The sequence below is a fragment of the Pollicipes pollicipes genome, unplaced genomic scaffold, assembly GCF_011947565.3.
Source record: "Pollicipes pollicipes isolate AB1234 unplaced genomic scaffold, Ppol_2.1 Scaffold_3087;HRSCAF=3621_pilon_pilon_pilon, whole genome shotgun sequence".
In the NCBI taxonomy this organism is placed as follows: Eukaryota; Metazoa; Arthropoda; class Thecostraca; order Pollicipedomorpha; family Pollicipedidae; genus Pollicipes; species Pollicipes pollicipes.
Window position 1 is genome coordinate 43101817 of NW_023596225.1, and position 26354 is coordinate 43128170.

General features: G+C 56.4%; 1 protein-coding gene across 7 annotated transcripts in view; it reads right to left on the reverse strand.

The window, feature by feature from the left end:
- The window catches only part of Piezo (piezo type mechanosensitive ion channel component), a gene marked incomplete in the record, with an annotated part of 141676 nt that overhangs the window by 60877 nt on the left and 54445 nt on the right, over positions 1–26354 (reverse strand). For 3 of the 7 annotated variants that reach the window (XM_037238928.1, XM_037238927.1, XM_037238922.1), the window contains 26 exon segments: positions 623–777; positions 1353–1509; positions 1722–1891; positions 2188–2373; positions 2870–3032; positions 3388–3480; positions 3845–4046; positions 5100–5287; positions 5592–5709; positions 6604–6780; positions 7190–7332; positions 7973–8256; positions 9481–9591; positions 9880–10064; positions 10806–10990; positions 11414–11504; positions 11942–12205; positions 12663–12793; positions 13228–13288; positions 14512–14595; positions 16027–16128; positions 19394–19553; positions 19916–20162; positions 21004–21128; positions 23446–23572; positions 23928–24047. In XM_037238928.1, coding sequence (XP_037094823.1) covers positions 623–777; positions 1353–1509; positions 1722–1891; positions 2188–2373; positions 2870–3032; positions 3388–3480; positions 3845–4046; positions 5100–5287; positions 5592–5709; positions 6604–6780; positions 7190–7332; positions 7973–8256; positions 9481–9591; positions 9880–10064; positions 10806–10990; positions 11414–11504; positions 11942–12205; positions 12663–12793; positions 13228–13288; positions 14512–14595; positions 16027–16128; positions 19394–19553; positions 19916–20162; positions 21004–21128; positions 23446–23572; positions 23928–24047 — 4029 coding nt within the window. 7 annotated transcript variants of the gene reach the window in all.

Sequence of the window (26354 nt, forward strand, 5' to 3'; positions counted from 1 at the left end):
TCCACGCAGTCAATAGCGTTCTAGCTGACAATAGCAGGCATCTTAGTGCCCTTATGCGCCGCTTGGCGCCTGGGCGTCAATCGGTGATTGCTGCCGTGCAAGATCACGACAGACACCATCTGAGCTGTGACATCAGCAGCATCACTTCCCCAGGTCCAGCTGGGGCCCCCTTGGACGTCTGCCTGCCCGTGACGCCGGCAGCGGTGCCCGGTCCGATCCACGCCCCTTACCAGACCGCGTGCACGACACCCTCCGGCAAGCAGTGGAGGCACGCCCACACACTGGTTAGTAGGCCACGCGCGCGGAGGCGGAAGAGGGGGCACAAAGGGACCGCCATCCGGCTTCACACAATGCAGTAACGAGCCTCAAAAAGTGTGGCTCAGAAAAAAGACACGGCAACATGGCACAACACCGGTCCTATCATGACAAACGCGTCGGCCACCACATGCTGCTGGGCCGTGATACGGTAAGAACGGCAGCTGCGATAAGTCACCCGAACGGCGCTCACCGCCAACTCGCGCAAACCAGCGCACCGGCGCCTCACCTACATCGACGCCGCCACGGGGACGCGGGGTCCGCCCGCGCGCAGCGGTCGGCACGCTGTCGTCCGGGCCCACCTCACCTTGGTAGTGGTTGTCATACTTCTGGCGGTGCTTCTGGATGCGCTGCTCCTTGATGCGCTCCATTTTGCGCCGGATGTCGGCCATGGCCTTCTCCTCCTCCGCCTGGCGCTTGGCAATCGTCTTCCTGCGCTCGCGCTCGATCATCTCGGCGCCGCTGGCGGCCGAGCCGGTCAGGTCAGGTGGGGTCAGGTCGCGGACTCATCATGCCCTTTGATCATCTCCATGCACCTGACGGCCGAGCTGGCCAGGATAAAACAGGCCGGCTTAGGTCAGGTCAGCTGACGGACAGACCAGGTCATGTCGCGGTTGGGTCAAGGAGGCGCACCGGGCGGACCGGGGCAGGTCAGGTCGAGTTCAGGTCGGGTCAAGGACTGGCCAGGTCGTCAGATCACCCTCAGTTCTCTCGACGCTCTCGGCGCCGCCGGACACCACGCGCAGCACGTAGTGAGAGTGCCTTCTCATACCACCGCGGCCGTCGGGAACATATCCTGCTGTAGGACTGCATGTTATGCCATATCACCGCTCTTGGCCCTTGTGGCTTGTGCAACATTACCGGAGGTTGTAGGGCAAAAGTGATATTGTTTCACAGAACTGCACGCCACGCCTTATACACTAAAACAGCGGATAGAGAAAATCCGCCACGGGTAACACCACCCTGACGCGTTGATAGAGGGGGGAGGTGGGGTGCGAGGGGGGGGGGAACAACCTACGGCCACCGACCGTACTGACCTGCTGGCCAGCATCTGCTGCGCCCGGGTCTCCAGCACCAGGTGCTGGAAATAGTGGCTGGAGAAAAAACGCAGCTGCAGCAGCAGACAGCAGAAGACCAGACCGTCCCAGAGCAGGCCGGCCTCCGAGTGGGGCACCGGACACTTGTCGGAGCGCACTGCGGCACGTGTGACGTCATCATAGGACACATGACGTCGGACCAAGAGGTGGCATCACCACGGGCGGAGCATTCAAAAGGGCTGAACAGAAAGAAGCAAACACAAAATCCCGCCAGTCGGCAGACACCCAGCCATTGATCTGCCAACACACGTCGGAGAGGCTGACACACGCCCTGGCTGTCCACGCCCGGCACGTCTCGGCGGCGCGCACCTGTTTCGGTTGGCATGTGATCCATCTGGCGCAGGCAGCCGATGCCCATCAGCTGGACGAGCCAGCACGCGTTGTTCATGAAGAAGGGCAGGAAGACGCAGCCCATCATCTGGAAGACGGAGCTCTTGAGCGTGATGACCACCACGCTGTAGGTGATCAGCAGGATCCACCTGCGAACGGACGCGGAGACGGCCACTACGTCAGTACGCGGCGTAAACCAACGCAGAGGAACACCACCTGGCCCATAGACAACGTCACCATGGGCACATCCATCTCAGGAGCGTAGCTTTGCGCGAAACTAAGTGGATAAACGAGAGAATCACATCATGTTGGTTGAAGCCAGATCCGATCAAGAAAGACATCGGAAGTAATGCCCAGTATCCAGCAGTGATAAGTACATCAGATCTCGCTGCCCAAGTCAGCTTTGTCACCCAACCTGTACCGCGCCCGCCCATACGCTACACACCTCCTCCGTATGTCCTTGAAGGGAAGGAGGTAGTAGTCATTGCCCTTCCAAAGGAAGATGAAGGCGCTCGCCACGTAGAGCAGCGACAACAGGGTGATGCGGTTGATGCCCGCCAGGAAAACAACGACCAACGTCAGCCAGTAGCAGGAGAAGAAGATGACCCGCTTCAAAACGTCCAGGTATGTCCTGAGCGACAGATACAGTGTCAGCTTGAGGTCCAGCTTCCCGTTACATCATGGCCACATCCGGAACGATTGCGGCTATCTGTAGCACACTGACGTGCAAAGCCATGGTCACAAACAAATATATCAGGGTCCGTCTCTTGGGTCCGACTCGTCTGGCCCAAGCATTCCACGCACGAACATCCCCCTCTCCTTCGCTACTGAGCCCCTTGCGCCACTGCTACCTCCGACAATGCCACTCCTCCGCCTGCGCTGCTGACTGCATTCCGACACTGCTCCCCCTCCGCCCCCTCCCGTTATATTGCACCCCTTCGCTTCTGACCCTCCTCGGCGCTGGCCCTTCCCGGTGCTGATCATCCCCGTCGCTGACTCTACCAGCTCCCAACTCTCCTCGCTACACTGCACCCCCTCGCTTCTGACCCTCCTCGGCGCTGGCCCTTCCCGGTGCTGATCATCCCCGCCGCTGACTCTACCAGCTCCAAACTCTCCTCGCTACTGACCCCTTTCTGGTGATATAGTCTGGCACGGCGTTGACGTAGCCTGCGCCCAGTTGGTGTTCATCAATGGGCGTGTTGCTGCCGCCCAGGTAGCGGTCGCCCTCGGCCGACTCCAGCTGGAACACCTGGCGCTGGCAGCAGGCCAGCAGCAGCAGGAAGAAGTCCGCTGTCGGCACCAGATGCGCGCGAGGCGTCACCACACAGGCGGCCAATGCCGAGGAGAGCCGCATACAAGGCAGAGCGCGAATGATTTCTGCGAGAGCACGGACAGGACGGTCGGTCTGAGCCTCTCTGTACAACAGATATAGAAGAGGCTGATAAGTTGTGACGGAGGCTGAAGACTGACCATGGGCAGGATCACTGGAGTCTTTGCCACAAATTAACCGCGGAAAATGTTATCCGACAAACCGCAAACCTGCTCCTGGCAAGTATTTCATTTCTTACAGGAGATATGCGTTGAAGGAGCCAGGTCGGTTGATATTCAATGAAATGATGTCAGCAAATTGAGATCGTCTGATTACCCATCAGTTTGGGTGCCAATGGTGACGTCTGGTAGTCGGGGAGATACAGCCAGAACGTCAGTTCCGGAGATATCATGGACGTGTACGGGTACTCTGAAAACAGGACACGTCATCACCGCGAGATCGTTCAACGCATGAAAAAGGGGCAGAGCCTATTTCGCCAGAAGCCAATGCGGGCCGGGGGATCGTTTAGCAGTCGCAACGAGCTTCCAAAGAACAGAAAACAAAAACTCGTAGACTAAACGAACACTACATACTCATTGGTAAAACGTCGTCGGTGGAAAACAGCTTTAAACCCAATGACTTCAAAACAGGCAAACCCAAGAGTCGATGCAGTCGCCCTGCTCACAACATGCACGGCGAATGAGCGGAGCTGCTGCACGCTTGCTACAGCGAAAGCGAGTCGTAGCGCTTCTTCTCTCTCCCACTCCCAGCCTCTCGCTCTCAGGTTCCGTACCGATGCAGAGGGCGGGCGGCAGGCCCAGGCACATCAGGTACTGCAGCGGCGTCAGACAGGCGGCGAAGACGACGAACACCGGCCACACCTTGGCCAGCGTGGCGCGACGCAGGCTGAACAGGCCGCACAGCCAGAGCGAGTACATGAACGAGACCACGTCCAGCCGTGCGCCGACCAGCACCACCAGCGCGAACAGCGTCAGCTGCCAGACAGGCGAGGTCAGATCACAGCCGGGCTGACGGCGTACGGCAAGAAATGGCGCGGCACGGCACAGCGGGGAGGGGCGGGGCGGGGCGTGGCGGCACGGCACGGCACGGCACGGCACGGCACGGCACGGCACGGCACGCCACGGCACGGCACGGCACGGCACGACACGACACGGCACGGCACAGCACGGCACAGCACGGCATGGCACGACACGGCGGGGCACGGCACGGCACGGCACGGCACGGCACGGCACGGCACGACACGACACGGCACGGCACAGCACGGCATGGCACGACACGGCGGGGGCACGGCACGGCGCGGCGAGGCATGACACGACACCGCGGGGCGGGGCGACAAGGCACAGCAGGGCAGGGCAGAGCAGGGCGGTGGAGGGGCAGGGCAGGGCAGGACAGGACAGGACAGGACAGGACAGGACAGGACAGGACAGGACAGGACAGGACAGGACAGGACAGGACAGGACAGGACAGGACAGGACAGGACAGGGCGGGGCAGGACAGCGCAGGACAGAACACGGCACGGCACGATTGGGCAGGGCATGACGGCGCAGGGAGGCGCAGGGCATTTCAGATCAGGTTACCAGCACCACTGAAGTCAACAGCTGCCTACGACGGGAACGGATCGCACGATATACCAGACGAGGTCAGCGGTAGGCGCAAACAGAGCGCACAGCATCAGCCGCCAGATAGGTGGCGTCTAGATCGCCTATTAAACGACAGTCAACAACTCATTTGACGACCCGCATGGTGCTTCACTATCCAGTTAGACACTCATGCCTCATGATGTTAAAAGATCAGACCATACCGTGACAATAAAATGACACGCGGGAAAAAGCCCAGCAGAACTCAAAACTAGCGTTCACGGTTACCACACTGGGAGAAACACGAAGCACACACCAACGCAACGACAGCGTTCATATTTGAAGCACGACAACCTGGTAGCATCTGTTTACTACGAGTAATACGATATACTAACCGGCGTATGCGTATACGTTCCAACATCTCCCTCCTGTCGACTGCCCATCACTGACCTCGACGCCGAATTTGTAGAAGCCGTAGTTGACAAGGTACTTGACCATCTCGACGAGGCCGCAATCGGCCTGCTGCCTGCCGACGCCGGCGAAGAAGACGCCCTCCTGCGGCGCCTGGCCCAGCTGCAGCGAGCGGTACACGGTGCGCACCGAGACGCACTTGTTCACCGTCAGCACGATTATCGCGGCTGTGGAGGACAGGGATGCCGTCAAGACGATCATCACCCGTCGGGGAGGACACGGGGCATCGTCAGCATGGTCATCACGCCTGGTGAACCGCCGCCAGGAGTGTGGAGCATGGCCAGCAGCCAGGAACACGGTCAGTGTCGCACAGGAGATGGATGGAGGAGCCACGTGGCACTGTTCAAGTACTAGCGGCGGTTCATCATGTGGCAGCGGTTCGTGTGCTGGAGAGCCCAGACAGTCCGGCCACGGCCCGTCTCTTGGCCCCCGGAACGCCGCTGAGCCGTCTCGGAAGGTGGCGCCACTGACCAATGTAGCCGCTGACGTAGTCGGGCAGGTGGGTCCGCTTCTCCAGACCCAGCCAGGTCAGCGCGTCCACCGTTGTGTTGGGCAGGTGGCTCAGCAGGGTGGTGTTCTGGTCAGGAACCTGTGGTGGACCGACCGAGTCAGCCGCATCAGTCGGGACAGGCGAGGGGGCGCGGGAACAGGGGCTCTAGTACGAGGAGACCTGTGGTGAACCGACCGAGTCAGCCGCGTCAGTCGGGACAGGCGAGGGGGCGCGGGAACAGGGGCTCTCGTACGAGGAGACCTGTGGTGGACCGACCGAGTCAGCCGCGTCAGTCGGGACAGGCGAAGGGGCGCGGGAACAGGGGCTCTCGTACGAGGAGACCTGTGGTGGACCGACCGAGTCAGCCGCGTCAGTCGGGACAGGCGAGGGGGCGCGGGGACAGGGGCTCTAGTACGAGGAGACCTGTGGTGGACCGACCGAGTCAGCCGCGTCAGTCGGGACAGGCGGGGGGGCGCGGGGACAGGGGCTCTAGTACGAGGAGACCTGTGGTGGACCGACCGAGTCAGCCGCGTCAGTCGGGACAGGCGAAGGGGCGCGGGGACAGGGGCTCTAGTACGAGGAGACCTGTGGTGGACCGACCGAGTCAGCCGCGTCAGTCGGGACAGGCGAGGGGGCGCGGGAACAAGGGCTCTAGTACGAGGAGTTTGCTGTTGTCGGCGTTGAAAGCATCGTCCTGGCGCTGCACCACAGCAGCAGCCTAAACTCGTCACAAATGATTTGACGACGAATAAGAAAATGCAAATTAAACATTGAGATTGCAGACAGTGGTTGCCAAAGTAGCACTAAAACTGCGAAAATATTAGCCAAGCCAAAACATCCAGGCCGTTTCCGTGAACCTCACCCGCAGGGAGCCGGAACCATAGAAATTCTCTTAGACACAAATCATGTCAGAAGAGCTTTCCTTCTTCTTCTTCAACGACCCAACGCAAGTGTACGCGCGTGCGACGCGCGGCGCCTCCTGGCCCCACTTACCGTGCAGTTGAGGGACCACAGGTCCCCGGGGATCACGTCCATCTGGTAGATCATGCGCAACAGCAGCAGCAGGCTGATCCAGCAGATGGCGACGTCGCAGCTGATCTGGCGTCCCCAGGAGCGCAGCAGAAACGCCACGCAGACCAGCAGGAGCAGGCACAGGTGCACCGCGCACACCTGCAGGGCGCAGACAACATGCGCACGCCATGATGCGTGCGGGCCAGCGCAGACCACGCGGCGGAAGCAGCAGCAGCAAAGGCGCACCGCACAGGATCACATGCACCGCACACGTATGGCACCACACGCGTGCCATACGTGTGCGGTGCCATACGGTGTGGCGCACGGTGCCACACACCCGGTGTCTGCTGTATGGCACACATACCACGCGCACAGCAGTGTGCATACCTATACGGTGCCTATGGCACTACCATGAGAGGTCAATAGTCACGCTACTCGTGACACACATGTGACCCCGGGAACAAATGTCGGCGATGATGACCGGCGCAATGCGAGCCTTCCACAGGTATGGTGTGTCCGAGCGAGCTAGCCATATGGTTGTGCGTAGCAGTCTCCATCGCAAACTTACATCGAATACGGTGATCATCATGAGGGCAAACAAGTTGACCTTCATGCCGTGGATCTCCATCAGGCGGCAAAAGATCCACAACACCTTGTCCAGCACCGCCACGAACAGGTTCCAGATGCGGGCGCAGTAATGGAACAGCCAGCCTGCAGGCAACGACGACACATAGTCCGCGGATGAAGGAGTGGACGCCACACAGCTTAAACAAACACATTCCTTATTACCGAATCCGTTTGCATCTATAACATTAAATCACTTTCCGTGCCTAACGCCCGACTCGAAGGTTGCCGTCCCCCCCCCCCCCCCCCCCCCCACGTGAGCCTGGTAACGTTCCACTGCAACGCGTCACATGGCCTGTAGCCTCATGCTCTGATTCCCTTCTCATGCTTGAGCCAGGTCACCATGCTGCTGTGTTTTGATCTCATCACCGAACGCACGCAAATCTGGCGCCTGCAAAACGATCTCTCCGGCTTTCCAACATGACAAGATACGAAGGCATCTTTTTGATACTGCGGTGCTAAAATATGGCAGCCACGTTCCAGGTCGAAATCCCTTCGCAAGTTGTCAGTTGACCTTTCCATACCGGGCTTAACAATGAGCGTGCCCTGGCGATCGGACTAAGTATAGCCTCGTAACGAATAGGGGAAAGGTCAGTCAGAATACGGCGGCACAATCACCAGGCCTTCATCAACATTGGCACCTGGCTCGACCGAACCGAAGTACACAGAAACTCTCACACCCCTGAGCGGCCTCGCGGGGCCACGAGTAGCGCCGCCGTCCACGTACCCCTCATCTCGCGCAGGCTGGAGGTCTCGTCCAGCGGCGGCCCGTGAGGTTCGGTCGGCACCTCCAGCAGGCCCTCGGGCAGAACAGCCATCTCCTCCTCCTGCTCAGCCACTGGCGCCGTGTCCGCCGTGTCCGCAGTGTCCGCTGTGCCCGCCGTGTCCGCTGTGCCCGCCGTGTCCGCTGTGGTGTTCGCCGCCGTGTCGGCGGCGGGGCTGAAGCTGGGCACGGCTGGTGGCGGCGAGGCCGGCGGAGGAGTGCTGACGCCGCCGGTCGGCTGCGGAGGCCTGACGGGGACGTCATGGTGGTGACAGGGGCATACGCTCGTGAGATGCATCACGAGTAGATGCAGATGGCCGACAATGACCTGCGACGTTCGTTGACAGGAGTCATGCTAGAAACACGAAGTGGCATTTGAGAATTCAGATTTTTGGTCCCCATGACAGGGGACTTTTCTTGTTAGATGCACGCAGCCACACCGTCACTTGAACACTCACACCATGTGCGCGTTAAAGTTTCATATTTTCTTCAATGTTTGATCCGAGCCTTTTGAACGGATGGATTTCTGGGATCAAAGCTCACGCTAAGCAGCGCTTGTTGTGCGAGCCTGACCCTTACTATCTGATCGCGCAATTCCAGGCAACGGTAGAATTTAGTGGCGAAAGTTTCACGTGCCACAATGCTCGGCACGGTCTGTCCTGCCCTCTGACGCCATCTGAGCCTTAGCACGACCGTTGTCACCGGCCGCAGACCATGCCTGTCAAGGCCAAATATTAAGCACTAAAGCGACGCGAACCCACCCCGCCACGGGTGGGCGAATCGGAAGGCTGTCGCTCTAACCAATCTGAGCCACCAGGACGGACACCATTCTATTTTGGATTTTGTGCACCTTTGCGGAGCAGTCTTCTCAAGCGGCTTGCTGAGACATTCCAGTTGGTACTTGTGCACGCCGGACATTCCGACTACTCGGTCCCGTAAATCAGAGCACTGCTCCGCTGACAGGAAGCGAGATCGTGGCCACGGGCAATGCCACCGGACGTAACGGGCTGTTTAAAGGCAGACCACGCTCGTGAACCCCCGTAGCGGGCGCACGGCCCGGCTCCGCGCCAGGCTCCGCCCCCCAGCTGGTGCTGCATCTCCTGAGCAGGAGCCGGTCGAGGAAAAGGCTACGAAGTCAAGCTTAAGCCATGGACCTCCTGCCTGCAGTGGCACCAGCCTCAAACAGGTACGCTTCCGAGGCCGCGGAAGAGCTGGACTAGAAATATCACGGGGGTACTTACACAATAAAGGATGGCGCCTAACTATCCATTTTTTACGTACTGCCAGGAACATTGCGGCAATACGAGTCAAAAAAGATTAAATGTCCGAGCATATCTTTGTAACATAAACCATTTGTTTACACCCACCTATGCGTAGACGCAGCAGTTAATCATAAAGAAGAAATTATTCGTTAAATTAGTAGTCTCCACCAGCTTAGTCGGTATCATACAACAGCGATTCAATGTACTGACCTGTGGTAATGTTCCTCGTTTGTGAGAGCCATGAAATCTTTATGAATATGCTGGATGTATACAACGCAGACGATCATGAAGAGCGTCGGGAACAGAAGCTTGATGAAGAGCCTGCAAACAGCACATTAATTGCGTTGTCGCAGTTTGACTGCTGGTGATTTTTTTTACACGCGTCTTGCACTAGCAGATCAGCATCTTGGTATCACATAGCATTGGATAGGCAGCAATACCGTTCAAAAGTACCGTCGAGAAATCTCAACGCCAGTGATGAAATCCCACGCTTGCTGGATCAACTCTATCTCTGCGCGGTTTGATGACTTGGTAAACGGCACACAGCAGCCCACGCTGAACATTTCTGGCAGGTTGTGAGCGACGCCGCACCAGAACCAGCGACCTCACCTGCCTGTCTGGTAAACCTCCAGGCCCAGGTCTCGCTGCCACTGCTTTGATATACCGAGGTCTGTGATCCACTCGTTCACGTGCTTGAACTGGTATAGGTAAATCGTGACCAGCACCAACATCTGGTACATGATCAGGGTCATGGTGAAGCCATACAGCAGCCGCCGCCACACGCGGAACGATATCTGAAAGGAGCGAACCATCGAGTCAAATGGACTCCAGTGTAAAGGAATGCGAGAAAGAAAATGTAGAGGCTCTCTGCGGGGTCAATTTGTCGTGCAAAATCACATCGCATCCAAAATCACATCATATATATATATATATATATATATATATATATATATATATATATATATATATATATACATCGCGTCGCCTGCTTTTAACCCTGGCAGGAAGGGTGGGCACCGCAGGGAATCGAACCCCGCACCTCTGATTTTTCAGACGCTCAGCCTAACCGCCATATTATCCTTACCTATGATTGTTATTGTTGACTTTAAGACTAGCTCCTGATATTCTAAGAACTATAAATAACGACTGATGGCAGCGTGGCGATGCAAAGGCACCTCCGACTTACGTATTCATCATAGATCCCCACTAAACAAAGCAAAAAATCCGCAAGAACGGCTTAACGAGAGGAGTTATGGACATACTTTGCCGACAAACATCACTGCAATGTGAACCCTCTGACAAATTTATAGTAAAACTGTCAAGATAAACAACAAAATAGTCGATACCACACCCTACCACCAGCCCACCCGTCTACCACCAAGGAGACTAGATCAACAGCGGAACACTACAATCATGTTATCTATAGACTATTGGCATGGTGTCAGCGTGTTAACCAATGCCGTAGGGGGAGGTGCCTCACCGGGGAGGGGAAGGGGGAGCTGCTGCGGGAGGGGGAGGGGGAACAGGTGCGTCACCTGGAACAGCGATATGAAGCCGAGGAAGAAGGCCATGTAGAAGATCTGGATGATGACCACGCGCGCCTCGCCGATGCCGTAGACGAACAGCATGATGGCCACCAGCACGATCCAGCCGCGCACGATCCCCTTGAAGAGCACGGCTCCCCACCGTTTCAGCAAGCCGTCATCGAGCGATAGACGTCCTGCAAAACGTGCAGTTCGGGGCGAATCGTGCGGCGGAGACGGTAGAACGGTAGACGGTAGGCCCGAGCGGTAGAACGGTAGACGGTAGAACAACCCGAGCTGTTCCTTTCTGTCAAGTCGTTCCACCGGTAACCTAACAGCCTAACACGTTGCACCAGTCGTTGCGGTCCAAAGAGCTGATCTTGTTGAGGAAGCGAGCCTCGTTCCAACTTTCACGTGGATCATGACTCGCGGATCAGGGATCAGTTATACCGCAGGACTAAATTGGACCCTGCCACCTGGCTGGTGCAGCCAATTGACACTAGGGAACGGGCGTCAACAACAGGACGGGTCACGGCGGAGGGGGTGATCCCAGTCAGGAGGCACCAGGAGATACGCGCGTCCAGAGCGGTCATCTCTGGCGTGTCATAAAGTCTGCTCACGTCGGGGCGTCAGCTGGATGTCCATGTTGCGCTCCCGCTCCTCCTGCAGGTACTGGCGCAGCGTCAGCCAGAACACGGTGGTGAACACCAGCTGTGGAGGGGACGGGCGGCTGGTGTCAGGGCGCTGATGGGTAGTCACTCAGCCGCGGCGTGGCGGCCAACGCGCGTCTGCATACGCTGTGCCGACCCAGTGCAAGCTAAGTTGGTACGGCGGCTTACATGTGTGAAAAACAAATCAAAATCCAGCCGATGATAGCTCGAGACATCAGATTGAGGCCCACCGCAGTCGCCTTACTGAAGAAACAGTGTTCTCCCATACGCAACCTCAGCGGCGCACACCGCTGCCACATCCTTGCCTGCCAGAGATCACTCCACATACATCTGCAAACTCGCAAGACGGCGGTTACCCGACCCAGCCGCACGCCTCGAGCTGTGTCCGATGGGCGCCGTGTGTCGCCCCCTCCCCCTCCCCGCCGCTCCCGCGTGACCCCGGCTAACCCCCGCCGTCCGCAGCGCGCCCCGTCGCACCTGCAGCGCCAGCGTCTCGCACGGGTACTCGGCGGGCTTGAACACCACGTCCCGCAGGTCGAAGTTGTTCACTTGGACCGGCAGCTCACTGTCCGTGAGGTCGAGGCAGTAGACGAACTGCAGCATTACCAGCAGCTGGGCGTACATGACGAGGAACGGCGACGAGCGGTGCATCACCATGCGCTGGTTCTTGATAACGGCCACCACCAGCGCCCAAACGAGGAAGACGAACGTCGGGTAGCTGTGGTATTTGATTGACCAGTACTGTGAACAAGAAGAGCGAGCAGGATCACTTATTGGCGCTCCGGTACTACTGAACTGGAACAGGTTGCTGGGGCATCAACTGACCATGACGTGCAAGCATCGTAAACAAGAGCAAATGTCTTCAGCAGCTGTAGCTAATAAAACAGCCTTCTCAGCACGATAATGAAAAGACACTGAAGCTAAGTCTCGTCTCAGTGTGTGATTTAAAGGAAGCTAGAACAAGGCTCAGAAACGGCTTCACTTCACTTCGCACAAACACTTCGCAACGGCTCAGAACCTCGTTGGTCAGTTGGAGTTGTTCGGTCAGTTCCTGTTGAATGGCCAACCACATTGAGCGAAGCCTAAATCATGGAGTACGATCACGTACATTAAATGCACTAATGACGACCAATTCCCAGCCTGCATTTTTGGGCACGCAGGTGGCGCCACAGGAGCGCGTGGGGTGGCAGAAACCCACCATCATAACCACGTAGGTGGCCAGGAAGGACGCCCTCGTCAGGGCGCGCCAGACCGTGTAGACGGTGGTGGAGAGCCGCTGCCAGCGCTGGTGCCGGCTGCGCGCCTCCACCGACTCATCGATGTCGTTCCCTGAGGACGCAGCGCGATCATCGAGGGCCCCGCGCGCGGATGGAGTGCGGAAGAACGGACGCGGGGCGCACAGAGCAGGGTCACGCGGCGCGCAGCGTCAGACGGAGCGAAGACAGTGTCGGGTACAGGACACCGACGGATACAGGGCCGATCAGTCGACTGCAGAACACTCTCGCCACCCATTCGCCAGCAGTGCTGCGGAGTTGTCCAACGGCACGAATCCCAGCACACCAGAGAAATAACGACAATATGAATGTAATTAACGAACAATGCTCTGTGCGACCCTTGAGCCACACCAGCCAAAATATTTCGATAAGTTTAATGAATCTCACTCAAATGCCGTTTCATGCAAACCCCTCCCCCCGCCCCCCACACCCGGTCGGCACTCGGGTGGGTGTAGCCCGTCACTCAGCTGGACCCGTCGGCCCACGTACCTGGCGATGCTGCGTCACCGATGGCGTGGTATCGCGAGCCCAGGCTGTCGGCCTCCACCAGCTGGCGGCACAACACGAGCACGACGTCAGCACAGACACGACACGCGCACAGTGCTGCCACCTTTACGTCAGGGAGCGAAACGGCCGACGGGCACAGTCAGGCAATATGCCCGCCATGCTGCAAAACTTGATTAAATAAAGGTGGTTGAATACCCCGAACCACCACCAATAAACTATCACCGGGGAATTCTGTGCAATCGACCACTCATCCCCCAAACGACATACAAACGACGTACGTGCGTTTGATTGATCGACCGGATGTTAGGCTCTAGCTACCGAGTGGAGGCAAGCTATCTCGTGTCCCCAGACTTTAAAGATACGACGGCGTGCGTCGCACGACGAGCCGAACAAGATGTAAACGGACAGCTAGCGGTGACAACACAGCAGGGTACGCCACAGAGCAAGCCAGCACCTACCAGACGGAGATCTCCGGGCATACGACGAAGCGAGGCGGGAGCACGGACCAGCCGGCTGTCGCCCTTCCCTCCACCCCCGCAGGCAAGCTCGCAACGCCACCGCCGCCGACGGAACACAGCCAGCGACGCCCGGTCGCCGCGTGCGCGCCCCCATCACCGGCGCGTGCACGAAGCCGACACGTGCACAGGCGGGCCGGGCACGTCGAGGGCGGGACATGCGTGCAGCGTTGGCAGAGCGCGTGCAGTACATACGGGCGTTTTGTCGTGAGATGACGGCACAGCTCGCGGCACGGTCCCTTCGCCCGCGATCTACGCAGAAGGCGCATGCAGTTAAGGCGGCTGGCGCCGTGACGTCACCAGGAAGCGATCACGTGTCGCATTTGCGGGTGGAATGGTACGCGACGCCATATCGACGTCCGCTCTTTTCCGACCGACGTTGCGTAGAGTTCCGCACCATCAGATAATAATACGAGGACGATTTCATTGCTTCGACTAACTGATGTCCTACGGAGCCATCGCTTCACCCAGCCTTCTCTCTACGCAGGCACACCCTCTACACAGTCAGGGCCGCCACGTGCTGGCGAAGGCTACACCGCGGGGCTACCGATGCTAGAGCACGCGGGGCGGCCATGCCGTGCACTCTGTGGCAGCCCATCACGAAACTTCGGTACCCGGCTGGAGCTTTCCTTTCCAGAACGTTCCAGGAGTACTCAGCCGATCCCCGACAACAAAGCGCCCTTCCAGCCACCGATAACCGGGACAACGAGACGTGTTTGCGTGCACAGGCGCAATGTGCCCGCCCACTCACTTGGAACGTTTCTTTGGAATCTGAGCACGGCACCTGGCCAAAGGCCCGGATGGAACGAACGGGAGGACCGGATCGCGAGCCGCACTGCCAGCGAAAGTCAAGTCAGATCGACGACAGGTCGGCCAGGGGTCAGGTCAGGTCAGGCGCGCCCGGTCAGCGGATAACGAGTCGGGTCAGCGAGGTATCGAAACAGATCGGGAGCTAACCGTATAGCGCTTCGCGGTCAGCTCGCCCACGCCGTGTACAGCGCGTTGGCGTCAGACTACGCGCGCGGATTGCCGTCATTGCGGGCGGTTCAGGAAAGAGGGCAGGCAAACCAAACTGATCAGGTCATGGATCTACCACAGATGACTCAGAAAACAGGTTGGCTCAGAAAACCACGTGGCTATTCCACAGAAAGTGCCAGCTTCGGGGACCCGGTAAGGCCGATCAGGGCGATAATAGGCCTCGAGAGCTCCCGGTAGGGATGGGGAGGGGCGACGGACGGCAGAGTTTCATACCGCGCCCAGTGAAAGTTATTACCCTGGCTACTCCGGGGGGGGGGGGGGGGGGAATAGAGGACTTCCAGACTTTCACGGTCAAAAGGTCACGTTTACGTCAGAATGATACTCAGAATAAATGCAATCATAGCAAAGTCATGGTTAAAGTCGTCTTCTACTGTCAGACAGCCCGCGCGGACCAGTCTAATGCCCTTTGAAGACTTAATGCGTGCAGTGAGAGCTGGTCCGTGCGACAGCCGCAGACAGCGGGCGGAACGTCAAGAGCATTGAGACCCAGTGCACCCAGCTGAATGGTCCAAATGGGCCAACATCCAATTCGCAATAGCGAAAACGTTGTTTCCGTGGCAGTGTTCCGCGACGTATGTCCTTTTTGTCACCGGCCATCATGCTACGGCACAGTCCACTGATGCATATGTCAAGCATGACAGGGGAAATACAACTGTCGAAACACCTGTTCATCACCACCGTGGCATGGACATGCCTGGTGTACAATGTGAATGACGGCGATGACGTGCAAACCGCCGAACTTAGGCCTACAAAGCGCATCTGCTTGTAGTGCTCCCCGCGCCTCTGTTTGTATTACACTGCCAAGCTACGAGATTGGAAAACGAAAAAAAACTGTCTGTTTAATTATACTAAACGATTTATGCACATCGCTACTGCATCATTTAACGGGAAGAGCAGCTCATTTAAGCGTTGAGATGTGCGCGCACGACACATACCTGATGACAGACCACGAAACCAATAATTAGGGGAATCGCCTGCAAGATTAAATACAAAAGAGTTGAAAGGCCATTCAACAAAGTCATACCATCAACGGAATAGAACGCCGTAAAAACAATCGCAGCTTTGAACTACCAGCATACCCCGAGCTACAAACATTCCAGCGCACAGGAGTATCAAGCACAATCGAGCTTAGCTCTGGTGACATCACCTGAGCGGAGGGGGGGGGGGGCAGCTGGGGCAGCTGGGATGGGAGCAGCTGGAGGGGGGGGGGGGGCAAACACCCGCTTACTGTGACCGTCTGGCGACCGGCCCTGCGTCGGAACGTTTTGCGCAGTGAGCGGCTGACCCTCTTGAAGGGAACATCCAACACCGCCTCCAGCAGACGCGGGTCCTGCCGACCAGCGGCGCCGCGCGCCGGCGGCCGACCGTCAGCGGAGCCGCAAGTAGCCCGCACGGGGCCAACACGCGACCAACACGGGGCCCGCGGATCAGCGCGCGCACACGGCTGACGCACCTGCTCTGGGTGCTGGAGTTGGCTTTTCTACGAGCATTAGTAGCGACGACGCGGAGGGTAGCACGTCATGTTTGCGTATGCTATAAGGGCTAATTTTCAATAATTCAGGGGGCATGCGACGCTTGAGGTGGTTGTTCAGCGGGTGCGATGCTTCCTCGCAAAGTCAGGAGTTGATACCAGAGGACAGACTGTCATCAATCCCGGATACCAGAGGACAGGCTATCATCAATCTTGGATACCAGACGGCAGCCTATCATCAATCCTGCCATCAGTCCTGGGGCAGACGACGGGCTCTCATCAATCCTGGATTCCTGGAGGTCATGGATTGGAGTAGGTAGGGGTCCTTCGGTGAACTGTGTGAGGAGTTAAACCTGATCCGACACGAAAAAAGGGCTCAGGTGTGCTTAGTCACAGCGATAGCACGCTTCAAATGCTGCTGGTTTCATTTCCGCATTTGACGCATTTGGTACACTTAGAGATTAGGCCCACCGTTTCTGGCTTGTTTTGTTTGATGCAACGACGAGCGGAAAATAGAACGACAAACTCCACACACTTTTCAGAGAACAAGCTGGCCTGCTGAGAAAAGGAAAACACAAAATACATCAGGATAGTATATCCTAATTCCGGCACAACAAATTCAATGACGATTTTGCGGTGGACCTAATCTCTTTCAACAGGTCACCGAGGGCTTGCATGTCCACTTAATTGGAAAAAATCCTTCCAACCCTCCAAAAAATATCGCTCGCTTGATAATCTGTTCACGTTGTCATGCAGACCCGCAGTTACGGAGGACTTATCAATAACAAGCCCACGGCTGGGGTGCCGCCGAAGACATGCCCATTACGCCGAGACATCAACAGTTGCGTCAGAAAATCCATTCTTGGTTCGAGCTAATAATGTAAGGAAGAAAGACAGCATTATACACGCAATAGACTGCATTCCAAAATGACGGTGCGAGCGCATTAACCAAAGCTCGCATGTTGTAGCTCCATCCACTTGCCCAACATTCACAAATTCGTCAGCAGAAGGTGATCTCATGCATGAAGAACGGGTGCAAAGGTTACAGCTTTCCATTGAGATTCACAGTTACGCTTCATTCCAAGTCGTTGGCCCTTTTTGTCTCGCGTAAAACGCAAGCGCCATAATATCAAAATCACTATGGAAGTATACAGCCTTTAAGAAATAAACCAAGGAAGTGACCAAAATCAACCAGGAAACGACCAATGCCCGGATCGCAGTATTACGCTCAATTTTACGTAGGCAAATAGTATAAGTGTTCACACTCGAGCAGCTCATACAATTTTGATTCCCAAATGAAAGCCCATTCAGGAGTAAACATGATAGATTAGAGCAATAGCAGCTCCAAGTTATGTTCGGATTCCAGACAACAGATTTGTGTGCGGAAACCACACGAGCCAATGGCAGAATATCCACCTCCTGAGAGCATGCGCACCACCACGCTGTTGGGGTTAGTCACAAATCTCAGCCAACCGCGCCGGCGGTCCTCCATTCGCAGACGAGTGGAAACGATAGAGCCGGCAACAGATTCACAACACTGCCGGAGAAGATGACTGCCAGGAAGCGTCAGTGGCGAGGGCCCTCTGTGAAGGCGGCAGCGCCACCCACAGGCATGCCCCGCTCCACAGGGCGGCGAAGCGCGGCCAACGCCACCGGACACCGCCACCGGATAGTTGGGACGGATCACCGGACAGCGAGAGAGACAGAGAGGCGGCGGCCAGGCTTTACCTCCAGGAGGTCCTTCACGGTTACTGACAGCTCCTCGACCTACGACAAATGGCGCGCGCACTGCGCCGTCAGAAAACGCCACCGCGATGCAGCAGTATTAACAGCTTCGAAAATATACTGACCCACCAAGATGATGGTAAATAAACGGAACAGACGTAATGCCTACTATACAAGACGTTTAAAGGGAATGTTCCACATTTGAATATTTTGAAGAAAGCACCACGTATGATGAAATAAGCTCACTTCCAACAATTGGTTTGCTTTTACGTGTACAAGACTGCTCTAGACAACACAATCTTTTATTCAGTAATCTTTAAGACGTCAGAGTCGCTACCAGACTAGCCGTGTCGGAAGTGCCATTGTTGCGGACAGATTGACTAACTTTTAGTACTTCGACTTGTCGAGAGGTAGCGGTGACGGTGCTGGAGGTGTTTGCTGAACCAAATATCACTATGCGCTCGTGTTTTGGTCCTTTCTCGTGATGTTCTTGCGTATTTGTCCGTGATTTCATATTGCTTATTGCATTCACGTGCCTGATTTATGCCCTATTCGTAAGTTAACCGATCCGCAATCTTAATTCCGTCATAACTCGTATCAATGCCCAAATTCCTGTTCTGTGTAGCACAAAATGTGATCCCTGTTCCAAACCTGTACTCAACGCATTACGTCGGTCGAGAGCTAACTGCTGTCCTCTAAGGCCGGAAGACATGTCGTCAATCGTGCTAGAAATTGTGCCTGCGTACTCTAAATATTACATTGGCCTTGAACACTGCACGGTCAACAAGGTGGCAGTATTCGAGTAACGTTTCTTCGGTGTCATGCATGTCTGGGTGCCCTTGAAAAAGTATGCACGCAGTAGTTCGCACAAGTTCATGGGCGTTAAGTTCAGAAACAAAAATGTTTTAAGTCACAAAAAGGTATGCCTGCGAGCTGTACTGAATGACCTTCAAAATGGCTATCTCAGTGCAAACCCTCGTACAAATGTGGAACACTCCCTTTAAAAGACGGGTGAGTTGTTAGACCGCAAAACGTGGCTACTGTTACACTGTTAACGTCCGAGGCAAAGCCCTTATGTTGCGTCCGGGGCTCTTAGAGCAGACAGTCCCAAGCCAGAGCAAAAATCGGCTGACGCTACAGACAACACGTTCAGTATGTCGATCACCACTAAACCCGCGCTTGGATCCAGCATATACAGCTTTCTCTCCCCAGCATGGCGCAGCGAGACAAAGCACCCGACGCCCGCAGCAGGTGTTGAAGGCATCACTCCAGCTAGTGACGCAAACATCTGTGTTCATCTATATCACACACGGTGACGAACAGTGGCACGGACACCGTGTGCCTGCAAGTGACTGTTCATGCCGGGCAGCACACGACGCCAGCTGTCTCCGGTACTCACCCGTAGGTTGATGAGGATCCTGGACTCGAAAGCCAGCATGTAGTAGAGCGCGTAGATGACCAGCGGATAGAAGTAGACGTCCCACGTGGTCTCGGCGAAGGTCATGTCGCGCGGGTCTCCGGTGCAGTTTGTAACCCGAATCTGGACTAGACCGCCGAGCCTGGCCGCCGGGCGTGTCACGGCCGGTCAGTGCAGGTCAAGGCCAGCCCAGCCCAACCCTCTCGGTCATAACGGTGAGTACAGGCGCTAGCCTTGTGACTGATGGTTGGACATGTGTCAGTCTACAACAGCAAGATCGTCTGTAACAACTCAATGCCACGACACAACAGGAGATATCCAATTCATCTACGCGATCTCCTCTGCTAGCCTAAATCGCCTCCCACGAGAACCGTGCACGCCGCCGGTAACCAGTTTACTATACAACACTGTCACTTAAAAACAAGATAACTAACTCAACGGATCTCTCGCATCGCCGGACCAGCGACATGCGTGTCTCGCGCCCGCGCCGTCCCCAGGGCTCACCTGGCACCTAAGCTGGTGTGGTCGAGGTACACCTGCGCCCACTGCATCTGGTAGGTGTAGACCACGGCCAGGTGGAGGCCCGAGAAGACCATCAGGAGGCGGCAGATGATGCCGAAGGGCCGCCCCAGCGTCCGCAAACACGCCCACCAGGTCATGGCCCCGAGCAGGGTCAGCAGGTACACCGCTGAGGTCACGCTCGGTCGCATGATGGCCGCCCCGGCCAGTGCCAGCAGGGTCAGTACCGTCACTGAGGACGGATCACAGCAGGTCAGTACCGTCACTGAGGACGGGTCACAGCAGGTCAGTACCGTCACTGAGGACGGGTCACAGCAGGTCAGTACCGTCACTGAGGACGGATCACAGCAGGTCAGTACCGTCACTGAGGACGGATCACAGCAGAGTCAGTACCGTCACTGGGGACGGATCACAACAGGTCAGTACCGTCACTGGGGACGGGTCACAGTAGGTCAGTACCGTCACTGAGGACGGATCACAGCAGGTCAGCATCGTCACTGAGGACGGATTGCAGCAGGTCAGTACCGTCGCTGGGGACGGGTCACAGCAGGCCAGTACTGTCGCTGGGGACGGGTCACAGCAGGTCAGTAGCGTCGCTGGGAAACGGTCACAGCAGATCAGTAGCGTCACTGGGGACGGGTCACAGCAGGTCAATACCGTCGTTGAGAAACGGTCACAGCAGATCAGTACCGTCACTGAAGACGGATCACAGCAGAGTCAGTACCGTCACTGGGGACGGGTCACAACAGGTCAATACTGTCACTGGGAACGAGCCACAGTAGGTGAGTACCGTCACTGGGAACGGGCACAGCAAGGTGACAAATGTCGATATTGTTTTAGTAGAGTCATCATGGAAGAGCCAAAACACTTGACTGCATTAATTGTCTGATCTCGGTCCCGTGTAAGGTTTAGGAACGGCCCAGAACGTCTCATCAAACGCCGACAGCAATGCAAAAGGCGAGGGACGTTCACTTCACACCAGACTCCACGAATGGGGGCGCTTCGGTCGCGCCTTCCGCAGAGCTTGTGTTATCCTTTCCCGCAACCCCGACACCCGTGTGCGACTCACGTACCGAGGCAGTACTTGAGCCCGTCCTTTTGCAGCTTCTCGCGCGAGTTGCGGAAGAGAGGCGAGCCGCCACCGTTCTGGATGTCCGCCTCCGGGCCGTCGGCTTGTCGCGACAGCTCTCGGCACTCTCTGCAGACCCCAACAAAGGGTCACAGGTCACAGACCGCAGGTCACAGGATCACGGGCCACAGGTCACAGGTCACAGGAGCAAGGGTCACAGGTTACGGGCATTGCTCACATACCCCCACTCAGAGTCACGGGGTTCACGGGTCACGGGTCACGGGTCACGGGTCACGGGCCACGGATCACGGGCCACAGGTCACGGGTCACAAGTCACAGACGTTGGTCAAACCCCCAACACAGGGCTACAGGATACAGAGCACTGATACCGTGGGTCACAGATCAAAATCACTGGCCACAAGACAGACGTCCTGTAACACCTCAGACCTGAGAACGTTAGTTAGGGTGGATGGCGAACGCATCAAGCGAGTAGAAGGAGAAACACCTAGAGTAGCGGAGACAATCGCTGATGGCGGGTTTTGTGAACAACAGGACACTAGGCGGCAAGACCCATCGCCGACGAGCCGCGCGACGACCCTGCTTGTCTTGGCTGGTTTTACATCAGACTGAAATCTGTGTGCTTCAGTTGTAAAGGAAGCGCCGGCGGTGGGGGTTGTGCACCTCGCCGAGTCTGCAGGGCGATACTTAGCACGGGGTGTGAAAAAATATCACGTTCTCAAGACAGTCTATGACAAGGTCAATGCATTCAGCATCAGTACTGACCTAGGGGATGAAGCACGAGGATAAGATAAAAGTTGTTGGTATAAGATTGTCATGCAACGCACATCTCTGATGTGAAGGGTCAGATGAGGGAACAGGATGTTGGTATGGCCGAGCTAGTCTGAAAGCAGCACTGACGTGCACTGCTGCCGCTGGAAGTCGGGCCACCATCGTCTGGTAATGCTGCCCCTCCCCCCCCCCTAATACGCCTCTCCCCCACCTCACACCTGGCACCTGGCACGTGAGCCTGAAGGTAGATTAAATCCCAACGTTCGTCACCAGCTTCTATATTCCGTCCCCGTATCGTATTCAACGTCTGTCTAGACAGCATTACTTATAGGGTTTTGGGATCATTTCTGTTCACGGTCAATACCACCGTGCCGCTGCATCACAAACCAGCGACCCCGATACGCATCAGCCGCCTGTGTGTGGCACAGCAAGGCCCCCCCCCCACCTCCAGTACCACCGACGACAGATTGGTACTGGTTCGCCGACAGCTGGTTCGTTGAGCCATTCCGTGGTAGTACCCACGGGACGCCACGTGCGGCGTGTGAAGAGCGGCGCGCTAACGGACGTCAGAGCTGTCCATTGTGATGACATGGGTGATGCCGATAATAACGAACTAATGAAAACAGAAACATTCGGTAACCGGTACTATTGGGCTTCACCAATGCGCTGAGAAATCTGCCGTGCATGATCATTCAAAACGAGAAGGTAAAATGGCGTTGGGGTCGCAAGCTGCTCAACAAATAGCAATGTTTGACAAATAGCCGGCTTTAAACATGTCAGGGCCCTGGAACATGACACGTTGCAAGAATTTACGGTCTTAGCAACTTTGACTAAAGGATTGCAAAACACGACTATCTTGGATGCGCATAGGTCACCATAACAGAACTACAATGTTGTTCAATCTACATGGTTCAATCTTTCCCCGTTTAGGCCCCAGTGCCTTGTCCTCGAGATAGGTTTCGGAAAAGGGAACAATGATTTCACTTCCAGTCGACTCTCCACTGACGCACCCATGGACCGGATGGTCTCGAGATCCGTCAGTGGACTGTAGCCGGCACAATCACCAACACTAGCAGTTAGGGTCACGCCTTAGTCTGGTTGAAAGGCGAGACGCAAATACTAATAAGACGCCTCAAAAACGGGGATCCGTGGTTTTCGGGGACGCGCGGGGCTCCGAACGCCCTCCGAACGTCGACCCACATGTTTGTCAATGCGTTCACCCATTTTTCCCTAGGTCAATATGTTAGAATGAATGCTAGCTCCAGTCGTTGCGAACCCAAAGCATGGCGATATTTTCCCGGTTTCGACAAACTTCTTCGACTTGGTTTGCAGTTTCAAAATTTTGCCCTTCCCCTGGTCATCGGCAGGAGGGGGCGAGATCGTTTTTAGGCTGTAATGTTGCAACCAAAATGCGCCCGATAAAGGATATTCCACGCAAATCTCTTATTAGTTATAAAACACAACTTAAAAAAACGATTATCGTTGCTGAAAACCTCATGACCTGCGATGGGTCATTGCGAAGTTGTGTATCTTTAGAATCCGTGACGGCAGGGGTAGGACGATAAGTTAAGATTCTTCTCATCATCCGAGTACGGCTCACTCAGCCCGTTCCTCCTCGTAAATAGCTCATGCACTTAACCGCATCGCTGAAACTCACCGGAAGACAACTGCAGTGATGACAGCAGGTAACAGCTTTGACGCAAAGTAAAAGACCGCGGAGAGGATGGAGATCTGCTCCAGGCTGATGAGGCCTACGTTCCGCAGCAGGGTCTCCAGGAAGTCGCCTGGATGCACAGTCGCGGTGTTCAGCAGGGCTCTCCTATTCATACAGCACGGCAAAAACATACAGAGCTCTCCCCGCCAAATCCTGCAGTGTGGGCAGAGTAATTCACGCGACCTAACTGTCACGGTATAAGTACACAGCATGCTGCATAATACAGCACACAAAATACGGCACACAGCGAGCAGTATACAGCACAAGCGCTTGGAAAGTCACGGTGTTTAGTTCGCCTGACTAACATCGATGCCAAATATAATTTTGGTGGACAAGTGACGTGAACACACTTTGAATCTCCGTCCGTCGTCGCCCATACGGGCGTTATCACATCACGCAAAGCGCTGGTGTCAAGAGATGCTCACATTTCCGCAAGAAGTGTCCGTATGGCGGCAATGCGAACAGGGCGATCTGGAAGCAGAGCATCGGCAGGAGCGCCAGCAGGGTGATGATCAGGCACGCCTTCAGGTACGAGCCTAGCGGCCCTGCAAACGATCACACGCGACTTCAGGTATACATGACCACCTGCCCTAAAACGTGTCAATCCATCAGTCACAGACGTCTTCGGGTGCACATCCAGAGGCCCTCCAAACGGTTCCATGCGCCTTGGGGTACACATCCATAGGGCCTCCAAGGATACGGGAGCCCAAGTCAGCGTCCTGAGCCAGCAGGACCGGGTCCAGAGTGACTACGTATCGCGACCGAAGGCTGCCAATTGATCGGAGATCAAGGTACACGGTTCACCTCCACCTTAGTCAAGCTGGGAGAGAGGAGCTACGTTCTCCTGAACCTTCCCCATTGGGGACGTCCCGTCGCCGGTTCTTCGTACTGGCTTCCTGCCGCACCATTGACTCGTCGTCGACATGAAGCAGCAGACCCTGGAGACGGAGCGCGGCACCACCTGCGCCCGCGGCACTCCTGCCACCCTCTGTTCCTTGGGAATCCGTGCGATCACAGAGCCACGCTACACCAGCTTGTTGAAAGAATCCTCGGGAGTGACGTCACCGTCCCGGCTGCTAATGGTCCGCTATACTGTGACTCACCACACTGTGACGAGTGGACCTCCAGAGGTAGGACGCCCCGTCCTCTGGCTCCTGACCGCGTGCAGGTCGCTCGCCGCGGGTTTGACCGCGTGCTGGAGCTCGGCATCGTCCGTCCATGCGAAACAGTTGGGCGTCGCCAATGCACATGGCACCGAGGAAGAAGGCCGGAGAGTGGCGACCGTGTGGCGACTACCGTGCGTTCAACGCCACCACCGTTCTAGATACATGGTGTCGTACCTGGAGGACTCTTCGGGTAGCTCTCACGGCTGCACCTGTCTTATCAAAGATCGATCTGGTGCGAGCGTACAACCAGATCTCGGTCGAGCCCGCAAATGTACCAAAGACGGCTACCGCCACACTTTTCAATCTCTTCGAGATGACACGCATGTCTTCGGTCTCAGGAACGCCTGCTACACGTTACAGCATTTTGTGGATGAGGTCCTGAGAGGTTCATCCAACTCAGCTGTTGTGTCCACCTGGACGATATACTCGTGCCATCACACGTCACAGGGGGAGCATCTGGGCCACTTCCGGCAGATGCTGCAGCGTCTGAACCGATTCGAGTCACCGTTAGCCCTGAGAACTGCGTCTTCGGCGTTAGTCGGATCCACTTCCTGGCTCACGATGTCACGCCCGAAGGCATAGCACTACTGTCGGAGAAGATGCCCACGGTGCCGGGCTATCCGCGCCCCACCAACACGGACTCAGCTTCGACGGCTGATCGGAGTCGTAACATACTACCATCGCTTCCTGCCGCAGGCTGCTGCTCTCCTGCGCCCGCTTCACCAGCTGCACGACCAGAAGCTGAAGCGATCGGTCCCGCTCGACTGGACGCCAGTGGCAGAAGACGCGTTCCAGCGCACCAAAGGCGCCTTGTCTCGAACCACTAAGCTGGCTCAGCCGTCGCCTGGTGCTGCTCTGAGCTGGCAGGCGGACTCCTCAGCCGCGGAAATTGGTGCAGTCCTACAGCAGTACGTCGATGGCGAGCGGTCTCCCCAGCGTTCGTCTCCAGGACGCTGTAGCCGGGTATAGCAGCTTCGGGCACGAGCTGCTCGCGGTCTACCCGACGGTGAAACACTCCCGGCACGCGTTTGCAAGGCCGACATCTCGCTGTCTATACCGACCATACGGCGCTGGTGTCAGCCATCGGATCCAGCTCAGGCGCCTTCTCTCGGCATCTGGGCTTTATCTACCAATTCACTTCGGACGTTCGCCACGTCCCGGACCGGCACAATCCCGTGGCAGATGCTGTCTCTCGGACCATTTCGCTGCTGAAGTTGATCAAGCCTTCCCTCCAGGACTTTGACGTGCTCACTGTAGCTCAGAAGGAGGACATGGAGCTTCAACAGTTCCTGCAGATGTCACACGGTCGGCAAGTGCACGCCATGCCGCTGCCTGGCGGCAGCACTCATGTCCACATCGACCTGGCCGGGCCTGTACCGCCGTTGGTAGAAGCGGTAGAGGCCTCCACCGCCGTCTGCTGAACAGGGTTTACCTGTGCCGACATGTGCCGACAGATTTACCTGCTAGTGTCTGACGCAACATAAACTGTCCGGCGTCAGGAGTATTCTACCCCGTTGTTGTGCAAAGAAGGAAGCTGCTAAGGCTATTGTCGGCGTCGCGTGCCCAGCTTGCCTCGGCCCTTCCAGACATTCTCACAAGTCACACGTTCGCGGTAAAGCAGCCGTAATTTGCATGCCAATTGAGTTGATTCGACATTAACGGAACCGAGTTAAATCGCAGTTATTT